The sequence below is a fragment of the Hydra vulgaris genome, chromosome 01 (genome assembly GCF_038396675.1).
Source record: "Hydra vulgaris chromosome 01, alternate assembly HydraT2T_AEP".
NCBI classification, from domain to species: Eukaryota; Metazoa; Cnidaria; class Hydrozoa; order Anthoathecata; family Hydridae; genus Hydra; species Hydra vulgaris.
This window is the reverse complement of record NC_088920.1, coordinates 26,473,081-26,495,000: the sequence shown is the minus strand read 5'-3', so window position 1 is coordinate 26,495,000 and position 21,920 is coordinate 26,473,081. Positions and strand designations below refer to the sequence as shown.

Genomic DNA, 21,920 nt, shown 5'->3' with positions numbered 1-21,920 from the left:
CTAAGGGCTGCCTTCGGCACTATTGATCAGCAAAAACTACTTGGGCTATTATTTATTGAAATAGGTATAATTGACTCAGCTCACAAGTGGTTTGAATCATTTTTAGTTAACCGTACCCAAAAAGATAATATTGATAACTCTAAAAACATTCCGCGAACATAAAAATAAAATATGGAAAACCACAAGTTACAGTCCTGTGTCAAAAACTCATTGATATTTATTTGAAACCAATACACAAATATCTGAACACAATAAATGCCAAAACTTTTTGTACTTAGATGATCATCAAACTCTAAAAGCATTCATTCCTTCTCAAAATATTGCACTAGTCCTGGATATACCAAAATGCATCAAGTACATAGCTAAATGGATGCGTAGCCAGTAATAAACGTCATCAAATGCTTTATTAAAATAAATTAAAGGTGGGAACACGTGACTCTAGATGTTTAGTAGTTAATAGTTTTTTTTAAATAACTTGTGCATAAAGTGGTATTATGTTTTTGCTTAAAATCAAGCTGATAATTATTTATGTTATTTTTTCAAATATTTTCGAAAAAACTAGGGATACTGCAATAGCTCTGTAATTGTTCACACCAGTTAGTTTAGCCATTTTGCACTTATGGAGTAAACAGAACTTAGATGGTAAATACCCATGCTTTCAACAGATATTAAAAAATAAAATAATTAGAGAGAGTAACCTTTTTGTCATATATAAAAGCTTCTATACAGAAATCATCAGGACCAGGTCCTTCTTTTGATTTTTTATTTTTTATTTTTTATTGAAGTAAAAATCTTATTGACACAGCCTAATATCTAAATTACCTTCTTTAGGTATATTTAAATATTCATTGCATGAAAGTGGTCTTTCCACATTTTTACTACATTTCTAGTGGCTCCTCACAATTTCTATTGCTCCAGAATTTTTTTGGATCAGTGTTATATAAAGATTTTTTGCACACTTATCAGCTTTTTTTGCTCATTATGTTTCTTATATGTCGCAGAGTTACTTTAAAGGTGAGTTGTTTTCATTTTTTCAAAAAAATCACCTTATTTTAGCTGCCCACGTAGAACTCATAGTTTAAATGTATCTCTAGCAATGTTAGTTTTTCCTTGACAAATTTATTTTAACCAGGAACTAACTTAATTAAATTTATTTCGTTGCTTTAACTATGTGGTATGGTCTCTTTGCAATAGATTGAATACAATTTACTCTATAAAATAATTCAATATAAGCAGGTGCTCTATAGATTTTTACTATGGCATCAGTTGACAAATTAAATTGGACATGTGTACATTGCAATATAATGTTTAATCATTTCTCATTAAATGCTAATAACTTCCTATTGCCTTTAACGTTTAATGTAGTTACTATTACATTATTATCACTCATTAGAATCAGAAGATCCTACAATAAGATAATTTTTTTAAATTCCTATTTTCGTTAGTTGTTTTTAGTTAACATTTTCAACAGTTTCTGAAAATAGTTGGTGTACCATTATTTCAGCTTTTTTTTTGTACAGGTTATTGTTTTGTACGTTAAAGGTCAGCATTTATTACTAACAGTTTAAGTACTTTTAAAATTTTTATGCTGAATTTAGGTTTTGTGTAATACTTGGTGGGTCATTGTATTCGTCATAATTTTTATTTTGTTTTCAAAACTCATAAATTGTTCTACTCTTCCTGAAGCAAAGTACTTTTATTGTTATGCTCTGTTCCAACAAAGAGCAATCTAGTTAAATTCACCGTTAAAAACTGAGCAACTTATTATTTGGGTGAAGAAGCACTTTTAGCACCTTTGTCACTTCCATGTCTTTTAACAATACATTTGTTTGGAAGAAGTTGACACGCTATTGCTTTATGTTTATATACTGCATCCTCACTTTAAAAGTAGCAAATGGATTTATTATTATCATCAAAAGTTAGTAAATCTGATTTTTTTTTTTTTAAACATCGCAGTTCATTACAAACGTCACCCAAAATACTGATTATGGAATCTGTTTGTGAGAGATCTACCATCCTAAAAAGGTATATACATACATATATATATATATATACAAGTACATAAATATATATATATATATATATATATTTATATATATTTCAAAACAAAGATTGCAAATTGTATGAATCAGGAAAGCAAGATGAAGGAAGCCAATTCAGAAGAACTGATGTTTGCGGAAAAAAACTAAACGAATAATATTTTTTGGAGCACTTAGGAACAGTCACAGTAAAAGGATAAGACTTAATTGAATAGCGAGTAACACGAGACTGAGTTATAGTAAATAGCACAATAGACGTCAGTTCTTTAGAGCAGTGCCCGTTATAGTATTTAAAGAAAAGAGAAAGAGAAGCGACGTTTCGATAATGTGATAATGGTTAAAGGTAAACTGCAAGGCAGATCCAACTATGTTTACAATCCGTTTTTGCAACATTTTTGAAAGAGAAAGAGCATAATTGGAGGATCTGCCCCAGATAGGGAAACGGTGTTCCTTACAAGGACGGGTTTGATATTTATAGAGATTAAGAATAGAATCCTGAGTAAGAAAGTGGCGATTTGATAAAGAGATTCAATCATAGCAGATGCTAATTTCGTAATCTATTTGATATATGGTTTCTAAAAATGGTTGGAAGTAAGAGTTATTCATAGAAGATGAAGGGTAGACGACTCATTGAGTACATTACTGTTCATAAATATAGGAAAATGGAGATTATTATGGTAAAGATTAGCTAAAAAAATTGAGTTTTATCAGAACTAAAGTTCATAAGACAATGAAAGCCCCATGCTGTAGCAGCAGTGAGATCCTTTTCAAGCTCAAATGCCCCCTCCAAGCACTCAAAGAGAGTTTGCTTCATATCAAGGCAGGAAAAAATTGTAGTATCATCAGCAAACAATGCAACCTTATATAAAGGATATGAAGAAGAGTCCATCTCTAAAATATAAAAATTGTCCATCGAGGACAATTTTTATATTACAATTAGTAAGGAAGCATTCAATAATCTGTAAAGATGTTACCTAATACTATTTAAGAAGATTGCTTATGGAGATGACCTGCATGCCAAACTTTATCAAAATTTTAAGAAATTTTAAAAGCAATAGTCTTTACCTCTCCGCATCTATCTCATGCACAGTAAAACCTATCAGTTATTGCTGTTAGCAAATCAGCTGTAGAACAAGAATATTAAATGTTTCAAGAGATTAAATGTTTGTTAATTAAAGATTCAAAAGTCTTGCATATGATTGGCAGAAATAATCAGATCATTCTCCAGAATTCTTGATAATAGGGATAACAGATGTCGCTTTTCTGCAGGCTGGAAAACAAGAATCCAAAAGCACTTGTTGAATAATTTTGAAAGTATGGACGACAGCTCCAGAGAACGCTTTTGCAAGACTTAAACTGGTACGTTGTCCAAACCACAATTTGTAGAAGTGTCTGAGCAGTAAATTGCTTTAGATTCAGAAGCTAGAGTGATAAAAATGTCAAGCAATGGATCAACCTGTTTGTCGGCTATTTCAGGTAGAACACAACTAGTGAAATCAAGAGATGATGTTGCTCTCTTGTATGGTTCATATTTTGCGGTGGCCAAATCTGAACCATTCAAGAGAGGGGAATTACAGGTTTTCCCTTATTAAAGGTACTGTTAAAAATTCTCCATAAGTCACGAGAGCCTAACTTTTGAGATGAAATCACAAATATTGAAGTAATGGTTTTGATTGGAAGTTGCAGCAGCTCAATGAGAAGAAAACCATGGAGAAGAGTGAGGCTTGACTTCGAATTGTCGAGAAAGATTAAAAGATTTTATGCTAGCCTAAATCTAAAAAGTTATGTATGGAGACATTTGTCAGCAGGAAGACAAAAAATATCTACCCAAAAGCCATCACAAAGATGATCACATAAAGAGTCCCAGTCAGCTTTAAAATAGTTTGAAGCGGTACAATGATAGGGCAATTCTGAGGATGAAGAAGAATGAGATAATAGTTTTAGAGAAATCAAACCATGATCAGAAGTACCTAAGGGTGGATGCGGAAAAACTGAGCACTGGCTAAGAACATAAACAAAACATAAGTCGAGTAAAACCGAGAGCTAAGAAAGGAAAAAAGTTATGGCCTTAACACCTGCAGAGTTACTTACCCTAGGCCAAGTCATTCAGTGTGATGAGCATTTAAGTCACCAGCAACAACAATATTGGCTGAAAGATAAAGAGAAATGGCCTGATCAATTCGATCAGAAATAACATTGAAAAGAGTGCAGCCTTAAGATGAAGGAGAGCAATATAGAAAAAAGAGAATTGTGATAGAGTGAAGGAATGCTTAAGAAAAGCACATAAAGAAATAGTCTGTGAATTCAAACCTATTTCCCGACAAATAGAGGAATTCTTACGCATGGGAGAATTCCTACAAATTCTCTCATTTGTCAGGAAACTAGGTTTGAATCTAAACATATTAGTTCCTAAAGGCTCCAGGAGCCTCTAGGAATTCAAGAATTAATAGGTTTGAATCCAAACCTATTAATTCTTGGAGTTGGAGCCTTTAAGAGTTAAAGAAAGATAACCATCAATACTGAGATCACAAGGTGAGACAGCCAAACTTAAAAAAGTCTCACAAAGAGCAAGTAGGTCTGGTGAACTTTGCAAAAAGCAATACTCAATATAAGAAAAGTTACTTGAAAGACCACAATATTTATTGAAAGATAGATTTAGGAAACTAGGTGATGAAGATGGTTTTTTAGTTTTTTTGTTTTTGGTGCTGTAGTCAATTTTGAATTTGTTAAAGAACTTGAATCAAGCACAAATAGTACTCAGTTTACTATTTAATAGTCCAAGCAATTGCCTCACTACTATTAATAAACCCTAATCTGTAATAAAGGGCTTTAAATGGAGAGGCCTCTATAACGCACACCTAAAGTACAAACAAGGGCACCATCTATGAGCTGCATGTTACTGTTATTACTGATACTTTACAGCTGTTAATTGAGTCAATCTCTAAGAGCTACCACAGAGTTTGGGAAACCTGATAACCAGCCGACCTCATAACCACTTCCCTTATTAGAAATAATAGAATAAGTTGCCTAGTCTTCAAAAATGAGACACAAGCAAAACCCATGCATTTAGTAAAGATCCTGATTTCAACATCCTAAACTAGAAACAATGTATTATAAACACATTCATGCCAGCCTAATAGAAAAGAAGGAGTGAAAAGCTAGTAAACAGATAGAATCTGTTTACCCCTTATGTATTTGTCTAGGAGGCCTTCTACAAGACAGTAGCCGGATGCATTTAACATCTGCCCAAGATCAGTATTTTAATCAACACACTATCTCTAGCCTTTACTCAACCAAGAGCCACTAGGCAGGGAATGTTTTAAGTTGGAGTTAATTTTTCCTAGCTCTTGCCTAAAAAGGCGTATTGTACAAGGCAGCAGAACATGTAGCAGGTTATACTGGGTTACATGTTACCAGTAGAAGGATAACCTGATCTGAAATGAACTGAATAATTTCAAAACATTTGACAAGAACGTAGCTAAATCTGCCATAAAAACAATTGCAGGACAAATATGGTATTTGATTAAAGAGCTTGTGAGTTCTTTTAGCAATCATGCTTATAACCTAACTAAAGAAAAAATGTCTACTGTACTTGAAACACCAGCCAAAAAAAACGGGCAGAAAGCTTTATATTATTTTTGTCCCGGTCAACTCGTAATTTTTTTCGAATAAAAATTGCTATACTGAAAAAAAATGATTCTAAAAAAGTTGCTTTACTATAATTAAACTTCAAAGCATTATTTTTTTTGGTACAATAAAAAGTTCTACATTTAATATTAGTTTTAAATATTTTATGGTGTTGTGCTGAATGAAAAACTTCAGGGAAGAAAATTAAAATGCTACTAAACTACTGATATTAGATACTTCTGTTGGAAGAAAACTGATGTTCTAAAATATATCTCCTCACATTGAGGTTATAAATGGTTTATTAGCACACATTGTAGCGGACATAATTTAGTTGAAAAAAAAAATTCCGTCAGAAATGGCGTGCATTTTCAAAACCACAATATTTAGTACAATTATGTGTTCAAGATAGTCAACTTTCAAAAATTGTGCAAGCTCCAAACCCCGCAATATTGACACAGGCATCAAATTACAATGCTTTACAAGAATTCACAGAGATCGGAGCCTGCAAACAACAGGTATTCAAAAATTCAATACCCACTGCCCCGTTCGTGGAAAGAAGAACAAAATAAAACCCCTTCTGTAGTATCTTAAAATAAACCAAAGTTTACAGAAAAAATAACTTATTTGAAAAAATCTCCCATCGCTCTATAATGGCGACTAAGGAAAGCCCAAAACTCCAAATTGAGGGGGTTGCAAAGTCAACAAGTTCATAGTTTTTGAACGTCAAAATACTTTTTACTAAACAAGAATTTCACAAATGAATTTTTGTCACTCACATAATGGAAGAGTTTTTTATATATATCACCTCTGGTATATATATTTATATATACATATATATATATATATATATATATATATATATATATATATATATATATATATATATATATATATATACTATATAATATATATATATATATATATATATATATATATATATATATATATATATATATATATATATATATATATATATATATATATATATATATATATATATATATATATATATATATATATATATATATACCAGAGGTATCCCGAACATTTTTGCCGGATATGCCGGATAGTGAGCTTTTCTAAAGTTCGGTAAATGTTTATGGAGTAAAAATAAGTTTTGCCATGCTACATTGAATAGTGTTCAAGATTTAAAAAAATAAAATCAATAAAAAACTGGTATAACACAGGTATATGCGTTAATAATGAATAAAGAAAAATTGTTTTTAAAGCCAAATTGATATTTTTTTAAATACTATTTTCTATACTTTGTCAGCACATATACCATACAGTTTTTCATTGATTTTTTAAAGTAAGATCTTGAATACTATTTATTGAAGACTGGCAAGACTTGTTTTTTCTTCCTAAACACTCATGGAACTTTAGAAAAATTCACTATCCAGCATAAAATATATCGGAAAATATATCTGGGACACCTCTAACATATACGTAAACATATAAGTAAAACATGTAATTAAATATATATATATATATATATACATTCATATATATATATATATATATATATATATATATATATATATATATATATATATATATATATATTATATATATATATATATATATATATATATATATATATATTTATATATATATATTTTTATATATTTATTTTTGCCTAAATTATGTACAGATTGGTTTAGTTGGTCGAACTGGAGCTGGTAAGTCTTCAATTGCAAATGCTCTTTTCCGAATCACTGAAGCTGCATCAGGAAGTATTTTAATAGACAATGTTGATATTTCAACTATAGGTTTACATGACCTCAGGTCTCGAATAACTATTATACCACAAGTAAGTTTATAATGTTATACTAAAAGTAAGTCTATAACTCACTGAATTTTCTAGAATATCTTCTATTTATATTTTGTATCAATATCTTAAATATTTAAACTAGCTTTAAAAAAAAATATTGATTGTGATTTAATACAAAAAATCCCCATTAAAACCAGGTGTTAAAACTACAACGCAATATTTATATTTGTAAGAGATACACAATATTTACTCATTCACTTTACTTTCACTTATGCATGGACTTCGAATTAAATTGATTTTATCTTTTAATATATGATCTTGTTTATCCTTACTATTATATTTATTTTTACTATTATGTTTATTCTCACTGTTATGTTCATCCTCACTATTATGTTCATGCTCGCTGATGATCTTTGCAGGAGATTTTCAATGATATATTTCAAGAAAAAATAATTGGAGCCAGCAATAAATTTGCTGGCTCCAATTATTTTTTCATTAAACTGTAATAAATAATATTAGTTTACCTTTAAGTATAAATTTTTTTAGTATTTGTTATTTTTTAGTATTCATATTAAGTAATAAGAACACATTTTAGTTAAACTAAATTTAATCCCTTAAAATAAATAAAATTAATTAACTTTGATTTCAGTATCAGTTCAGGCTTAGGATCATCGCAATCTCCCAGTTACTTGTAAGACATAATGCAGAACATATTGTTCATGCCCTGCTGCTTTTTAGTATTCTAAAATGAACTGTTGCCATGCATTTCAGGTGTCACTATCAACTTAAAACAAGTTTAGTAATTATGGGAGTAATCTGATAAAGTTATTACTTTTGTCCAGTTTACATTTATTATGGTTAATAAAGTATATGCGTGGTTTGCTATTTAGGTATCCATATTAACCCATAAATAAAACTGATGTCACCATTGAAATCACAGTTCTCAACATAGTCCTTTCTGTTATATATCTTTTCTTTTTTGTACTTTTATTTAACACCTCTTCATTCAATCTTTTCTTTGTTCTATATTGCTATTCTTTTTTTCATGGCTGCACTATTTTGAGACTGCACTATTTTAAGAATGCACTATTTTAAGAATGCACTATTTTAAGAATGCACTATTTTAAGAATGCACTATTTTAAGAATGCACTATTTTAAGAATGCACTATTTTAGATGCAGTTTCTGATCAAATTGACCACCCTCTTTCCTTTATCCCTCAGCCAATATTGCTGCTATTGGTGACTTTAATGCTCCTTACACTAAATGGCTAGTCTCAAGTATCACTTGCTCTACTGGTTTCAAAGCTCAAAATTTTTTTATTCTTAATTTCTTACTCAGCTAGTTAACTTTATGACTCATATTACACGCAACTCTAATTAAATACTTTTTCTCCATATTTATATTCTCTTTTATAAATATATATATATATATATATATATATATATATATATATATATATATATATATATATATATTATATATATATATATATGATTCGTTCATGATCTTCTATGTGAAAATCCTTTAACTGATGACCTTTATCTCTGCTGATAAATGTGCTTTCTATGTAATCTTCTGGACCGAGGTAGGTATGGAAAGTTTTATTCATTATTTTTGGTTTCTAGTCAAGCCTCATTCTACTCCATTTTTTCTATCTTCTTTTACAGCTTCTATTTCTAATGATAATCATTTTCTTTTTTCACAAGAACAATTCTCTTGAGAACAACTATTTTTTGAACAACATCTTTATTTTGCAAGAAGTCAATGTAAAAAAGAACCGCCTGAGTTCCAATATTTTTAGTTAATTAAATCTTTTATTTTATCCTAAAAGTAAGGTAATGGAAACTTTTGGAAAGCCTTCAACGGTGTTAACTAAGATAATTCTAACAACCTATCTCTTATACTTGCGCCTAATCACATTACATCTTTCAAGGCAGAACTGTCTTCAAAAAATGCGTCCTCTTTTTATTATTTGCTAAATTTTTAACTAACTTAAATGCCCACTTAATTTAGTTTGCCTTAAAATTTGTTTTAATTTTAGCAGTTTTTAAATATTATTGAAACTGTAACTTTTGCTCTATGGCAGTGGAAGTTAAATTGGTAAAATTTAAGTTGAGTGATGCTATTGAATGTTGCTATTTAGAATATTGTAGAGTGAGCTGTTGTATGATGCTATTGAGAATATTGTAATTCATTGCTGATGTCTCATTTATCATCAATAGATTATTTATTCCTGATAGATTTATTGCTGAGTTTCAAATAACTTACTTACTTGCTTCGTTGTTGCTATTGATGGCACAATTGCCATAGGAATTCATATAGTTTTACAGTATTATAATGCAATACAATATCAAAACTTGCAACACTTCAATAAAAATTCCAAACTTCAAATGCTTAAAAATTAAATTCCTAGCGTAATATTTTATTTATAATAATATTATCAAACTAAGCTTCATTTATAGCGTCAATTTTGTACAAGTGTGATTACATTTTATTTTTCAATTAAATAGTACTAAAGTTAAACTACTTAGTACTAAAGTTAATTTTTATTTTAAAAATCAAAGTCATTGTTGTTGTTTTTAGAATCCAATTCTTTATTCTGGAACATTGCGATTCAATATTGATCCTTTTGATCAATTCAATGATGAGGAGATCTTGAGAGTATTGGATATATGTAATTTAAAACTTTGTGCTTCAAATTTAGAGAGCGGTTTGCTATATGAAATTTTGGAAGGGGGCTCAAATTTGAGGTAAAATCTTATTTAATCTAGTTAAGCTTATGAATAAATATATATATATATATATATATATATATATATATATATATATATATATATATATATATATATATATATATATATATATATATATATATATATATACATATATGTATATATATGTATATACATATGTATATATAGGTATATATGTATATATATATGTAGTGATTCTGTTTTGTGCATACGCTATCAAGAAAGAGCTCGATAAACCAAGTCAGAGCCATAATATAGTAGAAAATAAAACTACATGATTTTTACATGTTTAAGTTTCATGCTCCTTCAATCATTAGGTGAAATACAAATATAGTTTTTTCATTAAAAAATTATATACAATTGAAACTGTTCAGAAAAACCTATGCGGAAAAAACTATTGTTACAACAGCGTGTATCTAATCTTCAAGTTTGTGGTTGCTTAATAGAAAATTATTTTCGTGACGACATTTGGAAATTAATTCTGTTTTTTTATTAAGTAGCTCTTCAGTATTTTTATAAAATAAAATTATTGGTTTTTCATATAAACAAAGTAAACACTTTTTTGATTTTCTGCAATGATTCATAATAAAGAGTCTTTTTTCTGCAATGATCCATAATAAAGAGTTCATGATAAAGAGTCATAATCATTGGAGAACATCGCTATGATTTTCTAAAAAGGAAACATGGATAAAAAAGGGGCATAATGACTGTTTTGACGTCACAATGGGATGTCTTGAGGGAGCTGAAGTATGAGAACTGATGGATTTATACATTTAGACTCTTCATCCAAAACCATTACTAAACATGATATAGGTCTTTACCAAGGCAACGGATTGATGGTCATGCGCAAAAAAACTACCGCACAGTTAGAAAAAGCCAAAAAAAATATAATTGAGATATTTAAAAACTTCGGCTTCCAAATAGAGATACAAACCAATCTAAACAGCGTTAATTTTTTTGACGTAACTTTTAATCTTCAAAAAAACTCCTATCAACCTTTAAAAAAAAAAAAAAGACTAAGTACTCTACATCCACACTGAATCAAACCACCCGCTCCAAGTCCTTAAGCAGATCCCTCTCTCCATTAATGATCGACTATCGTAAAACTCTTCCGATGAAAAAATATTTAACTCATCATAAACAAAATACAAAGTAGCACTTAAAAAAATATAGTTTTAAAAATTTTAACTTAAAGTACAACCCAAAAGATAAGACACCCCCAAAATAAAAGGAATAAATATTGGTTTAACCCACCCTACAATAAAAGCGTCTCTACCAATGTTGACCAAAATTTTTTGCAATGAATAAATAAGCATTTTCGATCTTTAAACCCATTGCACAAATTATTTAATCAAAACACCATAAAAGTTAGCTACAGCTGCTCAAACAACATTTCAAAAATCATAAAAAGTCACAACAATAAAATATATTCAAAAAACACGAAAGAAAATCTGCCTTGCAAATTGCAAACAAAATGAATTCTGCCCACTGAATAAATATTGTAGGGCGACAAACATAAATTACAAATGTATAACAATTTCCCCTAACACACCCAGGAAAACATGCATTGGTTTTTCAGAGGGCGAGTGGAAAAAGAGATATGTAAACCACAAGCAATCATTTACAAATAAAACAAACTTTCAAATGCAGCAACTTTCTCAAAATATATCGGTTAAACACAATGAAACTCAGCACCCTTTAATTATTAAATACGCGAAAACTACTAAATAGTTTTTGGTAAATATTTGACACATTCACAGTGGGCCGGAATTCACTTTTACTGGACAAAATTTATAACTAATTTAATATTAAGGCTATATTGACTAAAATTAAAGTTATGAATTATTAGTTGCATATGTTTTATTTGTGCTATGTACACTATTTTGCATGTGTCTTATTATGAGATCCTCGTTTTGATCCTCGCTTGTGGAAAGCAAAACTTATTTAAGTTTAATATGATTAACTAGTTTATTACACGTGCTGTTACACGTTGCTAGACAAACTTGTTTTCCTGTAAAATAAATTATATTCTACCTTAATTAATTAGTTTTCTTATTAGAAGATTTTATGAGCGTCTAGAGAATTTTAAAAATTTGTATGGTATAAAATTGTATTTTTTTCCCATGCATTCACAATCACCAAATATCTTTGACAATGCATGCTGCAAATAGTACAAGCTTAGCAAACAATAACTCATAAAAATTTGAAGTTGACAAAGTTGCAACTTTTATTTTTTTTATTTTTAATGGTGATTCTTTAAATGATTATGTAGGTCTGCCGAGTTGTTTATTTTTGCTATCCTTTATTAATGTGGTATTAAAATCATTTTCAAGCCAAGCTGAGTTCTTCCTAATAAACTTTGCACCAGTTAGTTTACTTTAAACCCATCTCTTACCATAAATAAAATAAATAAGTAAAACTTACTCTCAAACTTTCCGCCTTGAAACTCCAAACCTTGTTCTTTAATAAAATTATATACAAGTATACTGTCTTCTTTTTTATGTATTGACATACTGTTGAGTCGAATAAATTAGTGAATCTTGTTTCTTGTGACACTCATTAAGCCTAACAAATATTTCAACATCTAAAATAAATAACCAGAACCAAACCAACCTAAGTAGGTTATTAAATCTATTTAATTTGACAAGCGCAAAATTAATAAGAACAAAATTTAAATTAGGATATATGTACATAGATATATATATATATATATATTTATATATATATATATATATATATATATATATATATATATATATATATATATATATATACAGCGGAGAAAATAGAATTAGCCTCACCATGTGCTGATCCAATATTTTGTAAATCTGTAAACAAGTTTGTGCGGTACAACTTTTGTATCCACACACATATAATTACTGTTACAAACAACAACTTTTTAGATTATAATATAGCATAATTAAATTGCGGAACATTTGATAAAACCATAAAATGTATAATACTTGATATTTGCGGTAACAAATAGAATTAGCCTCATCAATAATTATTTTCAGTTTACTTGTATATTTTGATCTGGTGATACGCATTTGTGAGTTAGTTTTTTATTATTATTTGTAAGTTAAACAAAGACTGTGAAATCAGTGCTCATAAAGTTTTTAACATTTGGTTTTTGATACCTTTATTTGAAATGGGACGTGGTAAGCGTTTAACGAATGAAGAATTAGCAGTAATCAAAGCATACAAAGATACAGGTTTATCTAATCGGGAAATTGCAAAGAAAATTAAAAGATCTCCAAAAGTGGTTAACAATTACTTCAAGATTGGCGTTAATTATGGAGCCTATAAGGGAAGTGGTGGCAAACGTAAAATTGATAATCGTACTAAACGAGTTATGGTACGTCGTGCTGCTGCTCAGCACATGACTGCATCTTAAATTCGTGCTGATTTACAATTACCTGTATCTGTTCAACGTGTGAGACAAATCTTACGTGAAGATCCAAACACAGTTTGGAAAAAGCGTAAACCAAAACCAAAACTTACTGCTCGTCATAAAAAAGTTAGATTACAATTTGCGAAAGAACACATGTCTTGGCAAGAAGAGTGGCATCAAGTTCTCTTCAGTGATGAAAAAAAGTTCAATCTAGATGGTCCTGATGGCTATCAATATTACTGGCACGATCTTCGAAAAGAGAAAGAAACTCGGATGAGTCGTAACTTTGGGGGTGGAAATGTTATGGTTTGGGGGGCTTTTTCCTTTGCTGGAAAACTTCCACTGGCATGGATTTCAACAAAAATGAATTCACAGGACTACATTGACTTATTAGAAATAAGTTTACTTGAACATGGTGAGGAATTGATGGGTGAAACTTTCACTTTCCAACAAGATAATGCTACTATCCATAATTCAAAGCTTACAAAAGCTTGGTTTAGAGAAAAAAATATTCACGTAATGGAATGGCCCGCACGTAGTCCAGACCTTAACCCAATTGAAAATCTATGGGGAATACTTTCTAGAAAGGTTTATGAAAATGGTAAGCAATTTGAATGCACTTTGGAGCTGAAAACTCGTATCAGAGAAGCTTGGAATGAAATATCTATAGAAACTATCCAAAATCTTGTGACTAGTATGTCAAACCGCATATTTGAAGTCATTAAAAATTCAGGAAGCTATACTAAATACTAAATGAGCAAAAAAACAAAATATTTTCTTTATTTTTTGTATATAACGCTAATGAGGCTAATTCTATTTTCTCCACAAATTGAATATTTTTAATTTTTTTTTCCATTTGGAATTAATTAAGCATACCAATTTATAAACTTTTTAGTTGTAGTAGAAGTAACAAGAAATAAAGTAGATTTCATAATTGTTTACCTGCAATTTTTGTTAAATTAGAACAAAAAATAAAGGTGAGGCTAATTTTATTTTCTCCGCTGTATATATATATATATATATATATATATATATATATATATATATATATATATATATATATATATATATATATATATATATATATATATATATATATATATATATATATATATATATATTTTATTGTTCAGTAATACGTTTAGTATGAGGACCGTATTATATGATTTCCGCAATTTTTAAAATTTTGTGCAAATAAAAATCTTTGAGCGCAATTACAGATTTTTTGTTAGTTAAGCTTAAACGTAAAAGAAAACCAAAGTGGCTCCTAGTGGCAGCCAGATTAATAATATTATTAAAGCAAACATATATAAGCTTTAAAATATCTGAGTATAAAAGCAAGATGTAGTAATAAAAAAAATATTGCGTCAAATAAATCAAAAGTTAGACAATAAAATATAACATATCAGGCATTTTTAAAATTGCTATAAATATGTTAATTACTTACCAATTTTAGTCTAACGACTTTTAAAGTTCTGATAATTTATAGAGTTATAATATATTATTTTGAAAAACGCAATATTTTATGTAAATGTTTTTATTTCCATCGCTTTTATAAACAACATTTTTCTCTTTACAATTTTTTTTTCTAATATACATTCGCGTCTACTTCAACCACATCATTAGTATATTCATTAAAACTTTAGGTGTATATAAACTGTTTTAATATGTTTCATATTATCTATATAATGATTTGAAACCATTTAGTCATCAAATTTCTGACTTTGGTTTTAATACTTTTGTCCAGTTACTGGCCAACTGTGACATTGAAGCTAATTGAACAATTTATTTATTTCAATAATTTTTACCATTTTTTATTGGACGCTTAGCTAGAAACCGAATATCTTTTCGAGCACTTATCAACATCTTTGGATCTCGCTTTGAGGTACTGTTTTTGAGGCGGCTATCCATTTTTTCCTAAAATCTTTTTTATTTGTAGCTAATTTCTTGCTTTTCAATAAGATTCCTTTTATAATTGACCAATAACTTTTAATAACTTGCTGCTCAGGACAATTTGGACGATTTGCCTTCTTAGAAACAAATTCGACGCAATTTGTTCATACCATTCTTGAGACTTCTCGCAGTAGCGGATTGAAGCCAAATCAGGCCAGAGTATTGTGGGTATTTTATACTTTTTAATAAATGGGAAAAGGCTTTAGATTAAGCATTCTTTTATATATAAATCAGCGTTCAAAGTTAAACGGGTAATGTATGGTGTACTTTTTAAACCCCAGGACAGATTTTTTTAGTTTGAATTTACTTTAATTTTTTAGCAACATATCTACCATTCGACTGAAAAAATTTTCGCTGTCCCGGCAATTGTTGAAAGTTCTCTTTGCAATAGGTTTCATCCTCTTCAATTATGCACTAGTTTGCTCGGTTTAAAAGTTTGTATAGCTTTTTTGAACGACGAATGGCTTTAATTTCTCCATGAATGGATCACTTTGGAGTTTTCTTTTTATGAAATGCAATACATTCTTGAGATCTAAGTACTTTTACTATCAAAGATTGGCTTTTAAAATTTTCTAGCAAGATCTCTCTGCGACTGACATGGATTTGCCTTTATGAATCGAATGATTGATTTTGCATTATATTTATCTTTAAACCCTTTCTTTTTTCCATTTCCAGCTTCTCTTTCAATAGATTGGGTCTGTTTATATCACAGCAAAAAAAATCCAACTGATGATTGAGAAACACTGATCGATTTTGAAATGTTAACTTATGACAATTTAGGATTTTGAAGAAAGTTTTCTAAAACTTTTTTTCCATTTAATATTTTTTACTCATTTTAATCAGAGAGTAATTACAATCAAACAGCGACATATTAGCTCCCGTGAGCAAAAAAATTAAAAAAATTTTCGTGGTAGTTTTTGAGTTATTTACAATTAAAAGGTGCTGACTATCATCGTCTTCAACTGATTTATGGGAGACTAGAGAAAAACTGAAAAAAACACCAGAATTAACTCGGTCTATCTTATAAAAAGCCCCTGCTTACAACAATACAATAAAAAATTTTACTTTGTTTATATGAAAAGCTAATAATTTTACTTCATAAAAATGCTGATGAGCTACTTAATAAAAAAACTAAATTATAATAGAGTTAAATCCAAATGTCGTAAAAATTATAAATTTCTATTAAGCAACCACAAACCTGAAGATCAGATAAACGCGGTTGTAGCAATAGTTTTTTAGGTAGTTTTTTATTTTACATGATGATTGCAACAGCATCAAACTTAAAGTTGTGAAAATCACGTAATTTTATTTTCTACTATATATATATATATATATATATATATATATATATATATATATATATATATATATATATATATATATATATATATATATATATATATATATATATATATATATACATATATATATATATATATAAATATATATATATATATATATATATGTAAACTATGTTAGTGTATTTTACAAATAGAGTGCTCAATGTTCTTAAAGAACAGAGCAATAATAAATTAGTAAAAAGCACTTATCTAATTTTTTTCTTCAACTTTAAGTTTCACCATTGCTGGATCATCAGTATGAGTTACTAAATCTAAAAAAAAATTCAATTTATAGAAAAAGTATTTTACAGGAAGCTATAAGTTATTATAAATAAAACTAAAAATAAATAATTTTTTTAATTACTTAATTTTTTTGGTTAACGGGAAGTTACAGAAAGCAATTATAAAATAAATTTCTTTGGAATGGTGATAGTTTAATTTGGTCATTTGTTTTTATAATTTTTTAAGAGATATTTATTTTCGTGCCTACTATTATTATATATTATTGATTTTTATTGATTTTATTATACTATTGATTTCAATTATTAATCAATAATTGTATTTGAATCGTATTGTAAAACCATAATTGAGAACTTTGACAATGTTGTAGAGCATTTTTTTTAAATTAACTTACGTGGTTTTTATTATCTATAACTTTTTTCTTAAGTTACTGATTGCCACATTTTATTTGTTGTTTTTTAATATTGGGTTTTTTGTTACGACCGTCACTGTTACAACGATCACAACAACAAAAGCATAAAAATGCTTGTAAAAACTTAAAAGCAAAAAATAAAAGGCATATAATAATATCATTGCTAAATACACACACGTAATGTTTTTTTATTATTTTACCATGCCGTTGGCAGCATTAAGTTTGAGAAAGTTGTTTTGTTCAGAAGTGGTAAAAGGTAATTGTTACGAGCATCACTCTATATAGAATTTTTTTAAAAAGGACAAGACTTTAATGCTATAACGTACTAAATACTAAATTATATGAATGCTTTTCACGCTTATGGAAAGTTTCAAGTCATTTTTGTTTTCGATTCATTTTTAATAGCTTAAAGAGTGTCAAATGATACAACTGCCACTCTTGCAGAACTGCCAATATTTGTAGTTGGTATTATTGATTGTACTTGTAACTACCGGATGTCGAACATACCTGATCCGAACAACATAAACTTGTTTTCGTTATTAAAAAGAGTTTTTGACCATTGTTGACTACTCCACCTTGCATGTTCTGATGCAAATTCGTTTAGGGCACAACCATTTTCAAGGAAACTGATGGCTTTTTAGCTGGGCATCTTTCAAATAAATTAGCGTGGGTTAAACGACGTTTTATAGTAGAAATAGTACACTTCATTCGATAATCTAATTTGTACATTTTGATCGATAGCTGTTAAACAGGGATTTTCTATGCTTAGTATCACAAGCATTTTATCCTGATAATGCATTGTTTTGCGTGCTCCTCCTGATTGAGTTTTATTCAGATCTAGTAAGCTTATATCTCTTCATAATTTGTCGACCAGCAGACTTACCGACTTAGCAGACTTAACTCTATAAAGTTGTGCTGTTTTACATAACAAATTACCATTTTGAACTAATCTTAAGATCAATTTTTTCACTGGAGATGAGATACATTTCTTAGATCCAATGAATTCAATTACTTATAAACAAAGTTTATAGATTAATTTTTACAAAGTATTTGTTTAAAAAATTAAAAAAGTTTGCAATTTTGTTGGAGGAAATGTTAAAAGCATTAGTTTGTCTGAAAACTTTTGAAAATGTTAAAAATCCTAAGTATTTTTTAGGTAAATTATCAAAAATTGTATTCATAAAGCCAAGTTTTAATTATTGTTATATAACTACATGTGTATGTATATAACATTAACTAAATCTTATCTTTGTGTATGTCATTTTCAATTTCAAATTCATAAACTATGGATTTACCTAAAAAGTACTTAACTGATTCTAAACTTCTGCTGTTTATACTCATACACAGGGTTGCTACTCAACCAGTAAAACCTAGAAATAATATGAATTCGGAGAAAACCAGGAAAGCTCAGGGTTTTTTTTTTTTCAATATTTAGGGATAATCAGGGAAAATTTTATTTTGGTTTTTGTAAGATAGTTTTTTATTAAATGATTAACAATACTTAAGTTGTGATAAAGTTCATAATATATATTATCAGTAATTTTTTTTACAATATTGAAAAAATATGATGTTAAATTTATATGGTTAGGTTGTTTTCAATATTAAATTTGAATTTATATTTGCTTAGTAACATTATATACTTTAGCTGTTTAATTATTTTAATTTGGATTTTCATTATGGGTTTAACGAGAAAATGGTAACTGAGTAAATATATATGATTTGATAAATTATATAAAAATGTATTGTACATAGATTTATAATCTTTCATAATTTTATCTATATATATGTGTAATATAGTTAAAAAAACAATAAATTTTTTTTTATAACTACATCAGTTATTAAAATGAATCCAGTACTTTTTAAATGATTGACTCAAATACACAGATTACAAAAATGGCTAGTTAAGACTGACAACAATTAAGTTGCTGAATCTAGCAGTTGTAAAATTTTAACTTGTCAAACATCTCCCATGTTTTCGATAGTTGAGAATCATAATGAAGTTAAAAAGTATCAAGTTATTGTGTTTCTAAATCTAAAAGTCACTTTTTCAATCTTGTTGTAAAACATTCTACTATTAAACCAACACTATCCCTGACAGTAGGTCAAAAAACTTTAGAACTTGTTGTTATTTCTAATGAAGAAACAAGATCTGAATTAAATAGGTTCTAGCATTTGGTAGAACAAATGGAGGATATTTGGTTGATTGTGGGTTAGCAATTTGAAAGTGTCAAAAATTTGCCAAGTTGTATTGTCTTATTGATAAAAGATTGAATAAAATTACATAAAACTATCAGATAGATAACATTATTAGACTTTGAAACACTCCAGAAAACCAGGTTATGTGCAAATTGTGGTACATGTGATATCGGTAATGTGACATTTAAATTCAGCTTTTCTCGACCTCTTTTCTGCAACACATATTTTAATTAACTTGAATAAAAAAATAAAGTCTCAATTTATCAAAATTGGTTCAAGTATCTATGGATGGGTCTAATACAAATTAGAAAAAAAAAATTTTAACTTTCTATATATACTTTTTTTAGTTCTGATTCACCCCCAACAAGGCTATTAAGTTGGGAATTTCAAGAAAAACTAATAAAGTCATAAAGCAATAAAATGGTTAACTGAAGACTTAAAAATTTTTAGGTTTATTAGAGTCAGGAAAACATGAGGTGGGAGAGAGTTCCAAAGTGTGGGGGAAAAAGCTAGACAAATAAAAGTATTTAGAGCATGCAGGTACAGCTACAGTAAAAACATTAAACTTTACTGAATGACAAGTCAAAATAGAATGAGTTTGAAATAGTTGATGGAACTAGTGATACTATTTGTAGAAAAGAGAAAAGGATGCAACTTTTTAACGGTGTCTCATGTTTAACAGATAATGCGTTCTATAAGAAAAAGAGTATCTTTAGAAGAACCAGTCTCAGTATGAAACTGTATTTGATACCGGGATAAATAAGAGATTTGTAGAGATGGAGAATGGGTAGAGCACGATAAATAAGCAACCATAGTGAATGCTAATTTAGAAATCGATTGTATATATAGTTTTCCATAAAAGATCAGTAGTAAATGATAATCCAAGAAGATGTAAAGAAGAAGACTGAGTTAAAGGCTTGCCATTAATTAATAAAGGTATGTCGACAGTATTGCGATAGTTATTTGCATAAATAAGTAAATAAGTAAGTAAATTACTAAGTCTTTTTGGATTTAAAGTTTACAATCCACTAGGAACCCTACTATATTACAGAAGTGAGATCTGGTTCAAGGTTGGCTGCTTGTTCTTTTGAAGACTTTTTGTCAAGACAGGGGTATAAAGTTGAGTCCTCTGCAAATAGAGCCACTTTTGATGTAATGTTGTCGGGAAGATTATTAATTTAGATAAGAAGCAAAACAGGACCAATGATAAATCCTTAAAGTACCCAAGAAATTACTAATAATAAAGAAAAGTGTTGGCCTTTGAAGATTACTTTATTAAACCGGTTAGAAAGAAACAATTTGATAATCTCAAAATCTTTCCTAAATACACCATATAAAACAAGCTTATGGAGAAGACTAGGATGCCAAACTATGTCAAGAATTTGTTTCTCACATCCCATCTTGTCAATGAAGTTTTTGAAAATTTAAAAAAAAAGATGCCATTTTTTCCAGCAGGCAGGAAAACAAGACTCAGTCAACCACTTATTAAAAATTTTAAAGAGAATTGAAGAGAGTTCTGGAAAACAATTTTGTAAGACTATGCCAGGAACGTTGTATGGACCACAAGCCAAAGAAGAGTTTAAATGAGATATGACTTAAGCAACAGAAGCTGGAGTGATTTGAATGTCTAACAATGAGTTAACCTGCTTAATAAAATGGAAGGAATAGAATAATAAGAGTCAAATTTAAAGTTTTTTCGAAGAACTGTTTGTTCTTTTGAAAATGATCAAAAAAATGCTAACGATAAGATATAGCAGCTGCACAAGAAGGTGAAAATCATGGAGTAGAATGAGGCTTAACTAGGAACCGACGAAAAGGAATAAAAGCTTCCATTCCTGCCTGAACCCAGGATGTTTCGTAGAAGGTGCATTTATCAGCTGAGAGAGAAAAGACATCAGCTCAATGACCGTCATAAAGAAAATCACGAAAAGAATCCTAATTAGTTTTAGGGTAGTAGTAAATAGTGCAATAATAGCGTAAGTCTAAAAAAGAAGTATGAGATGAAAGATTTAAAGAGATCATTATACAGACAGAACCACCAAAGGAAAAAAAGGAGAAACTGAACACAAGCTAGTATAAGAGACAAAACAAAAATCAAGGAGTGAAGATAAATGATTAGGGTTGCCAGGAAAACGAGTTATAAAGTTGAGTAAGGGTAAGAGTTTGAGAAATGATGCAGATGCAGAAGTTTTTTTT

General features: G+C 28.8%; 1 protein-coding gene across 3 annotated transcripts in view; it reads left to right on the top strand.

Annotated features, from left to right (window-relative positions):
- The window catches only part of LOC136075242 (multidrug resistance-associated protein 1-like), a 146,071-nt gene that overhangs the window by 107,128 nt on the left and 17,023 nt on the right, over positions 1-21,920 (top strand). For all 3 annotated transcript variants that reach the window (XM_065787784.1, XM_065787785.1, XM_065787786.1), the window contains 2 exons: positions 7,318-7,476; positions 10,023-10,189. In XM_065787784.1, coding sequence (XP_065643856.1) covers positions 7,318-7,476; positions 10,023-10,189 — 326 coding nt within the window. The remainder of the gene's footprint in view (positions 1-7,317; positions 7,477-10,022; positions 10,190-21,920) is intronic.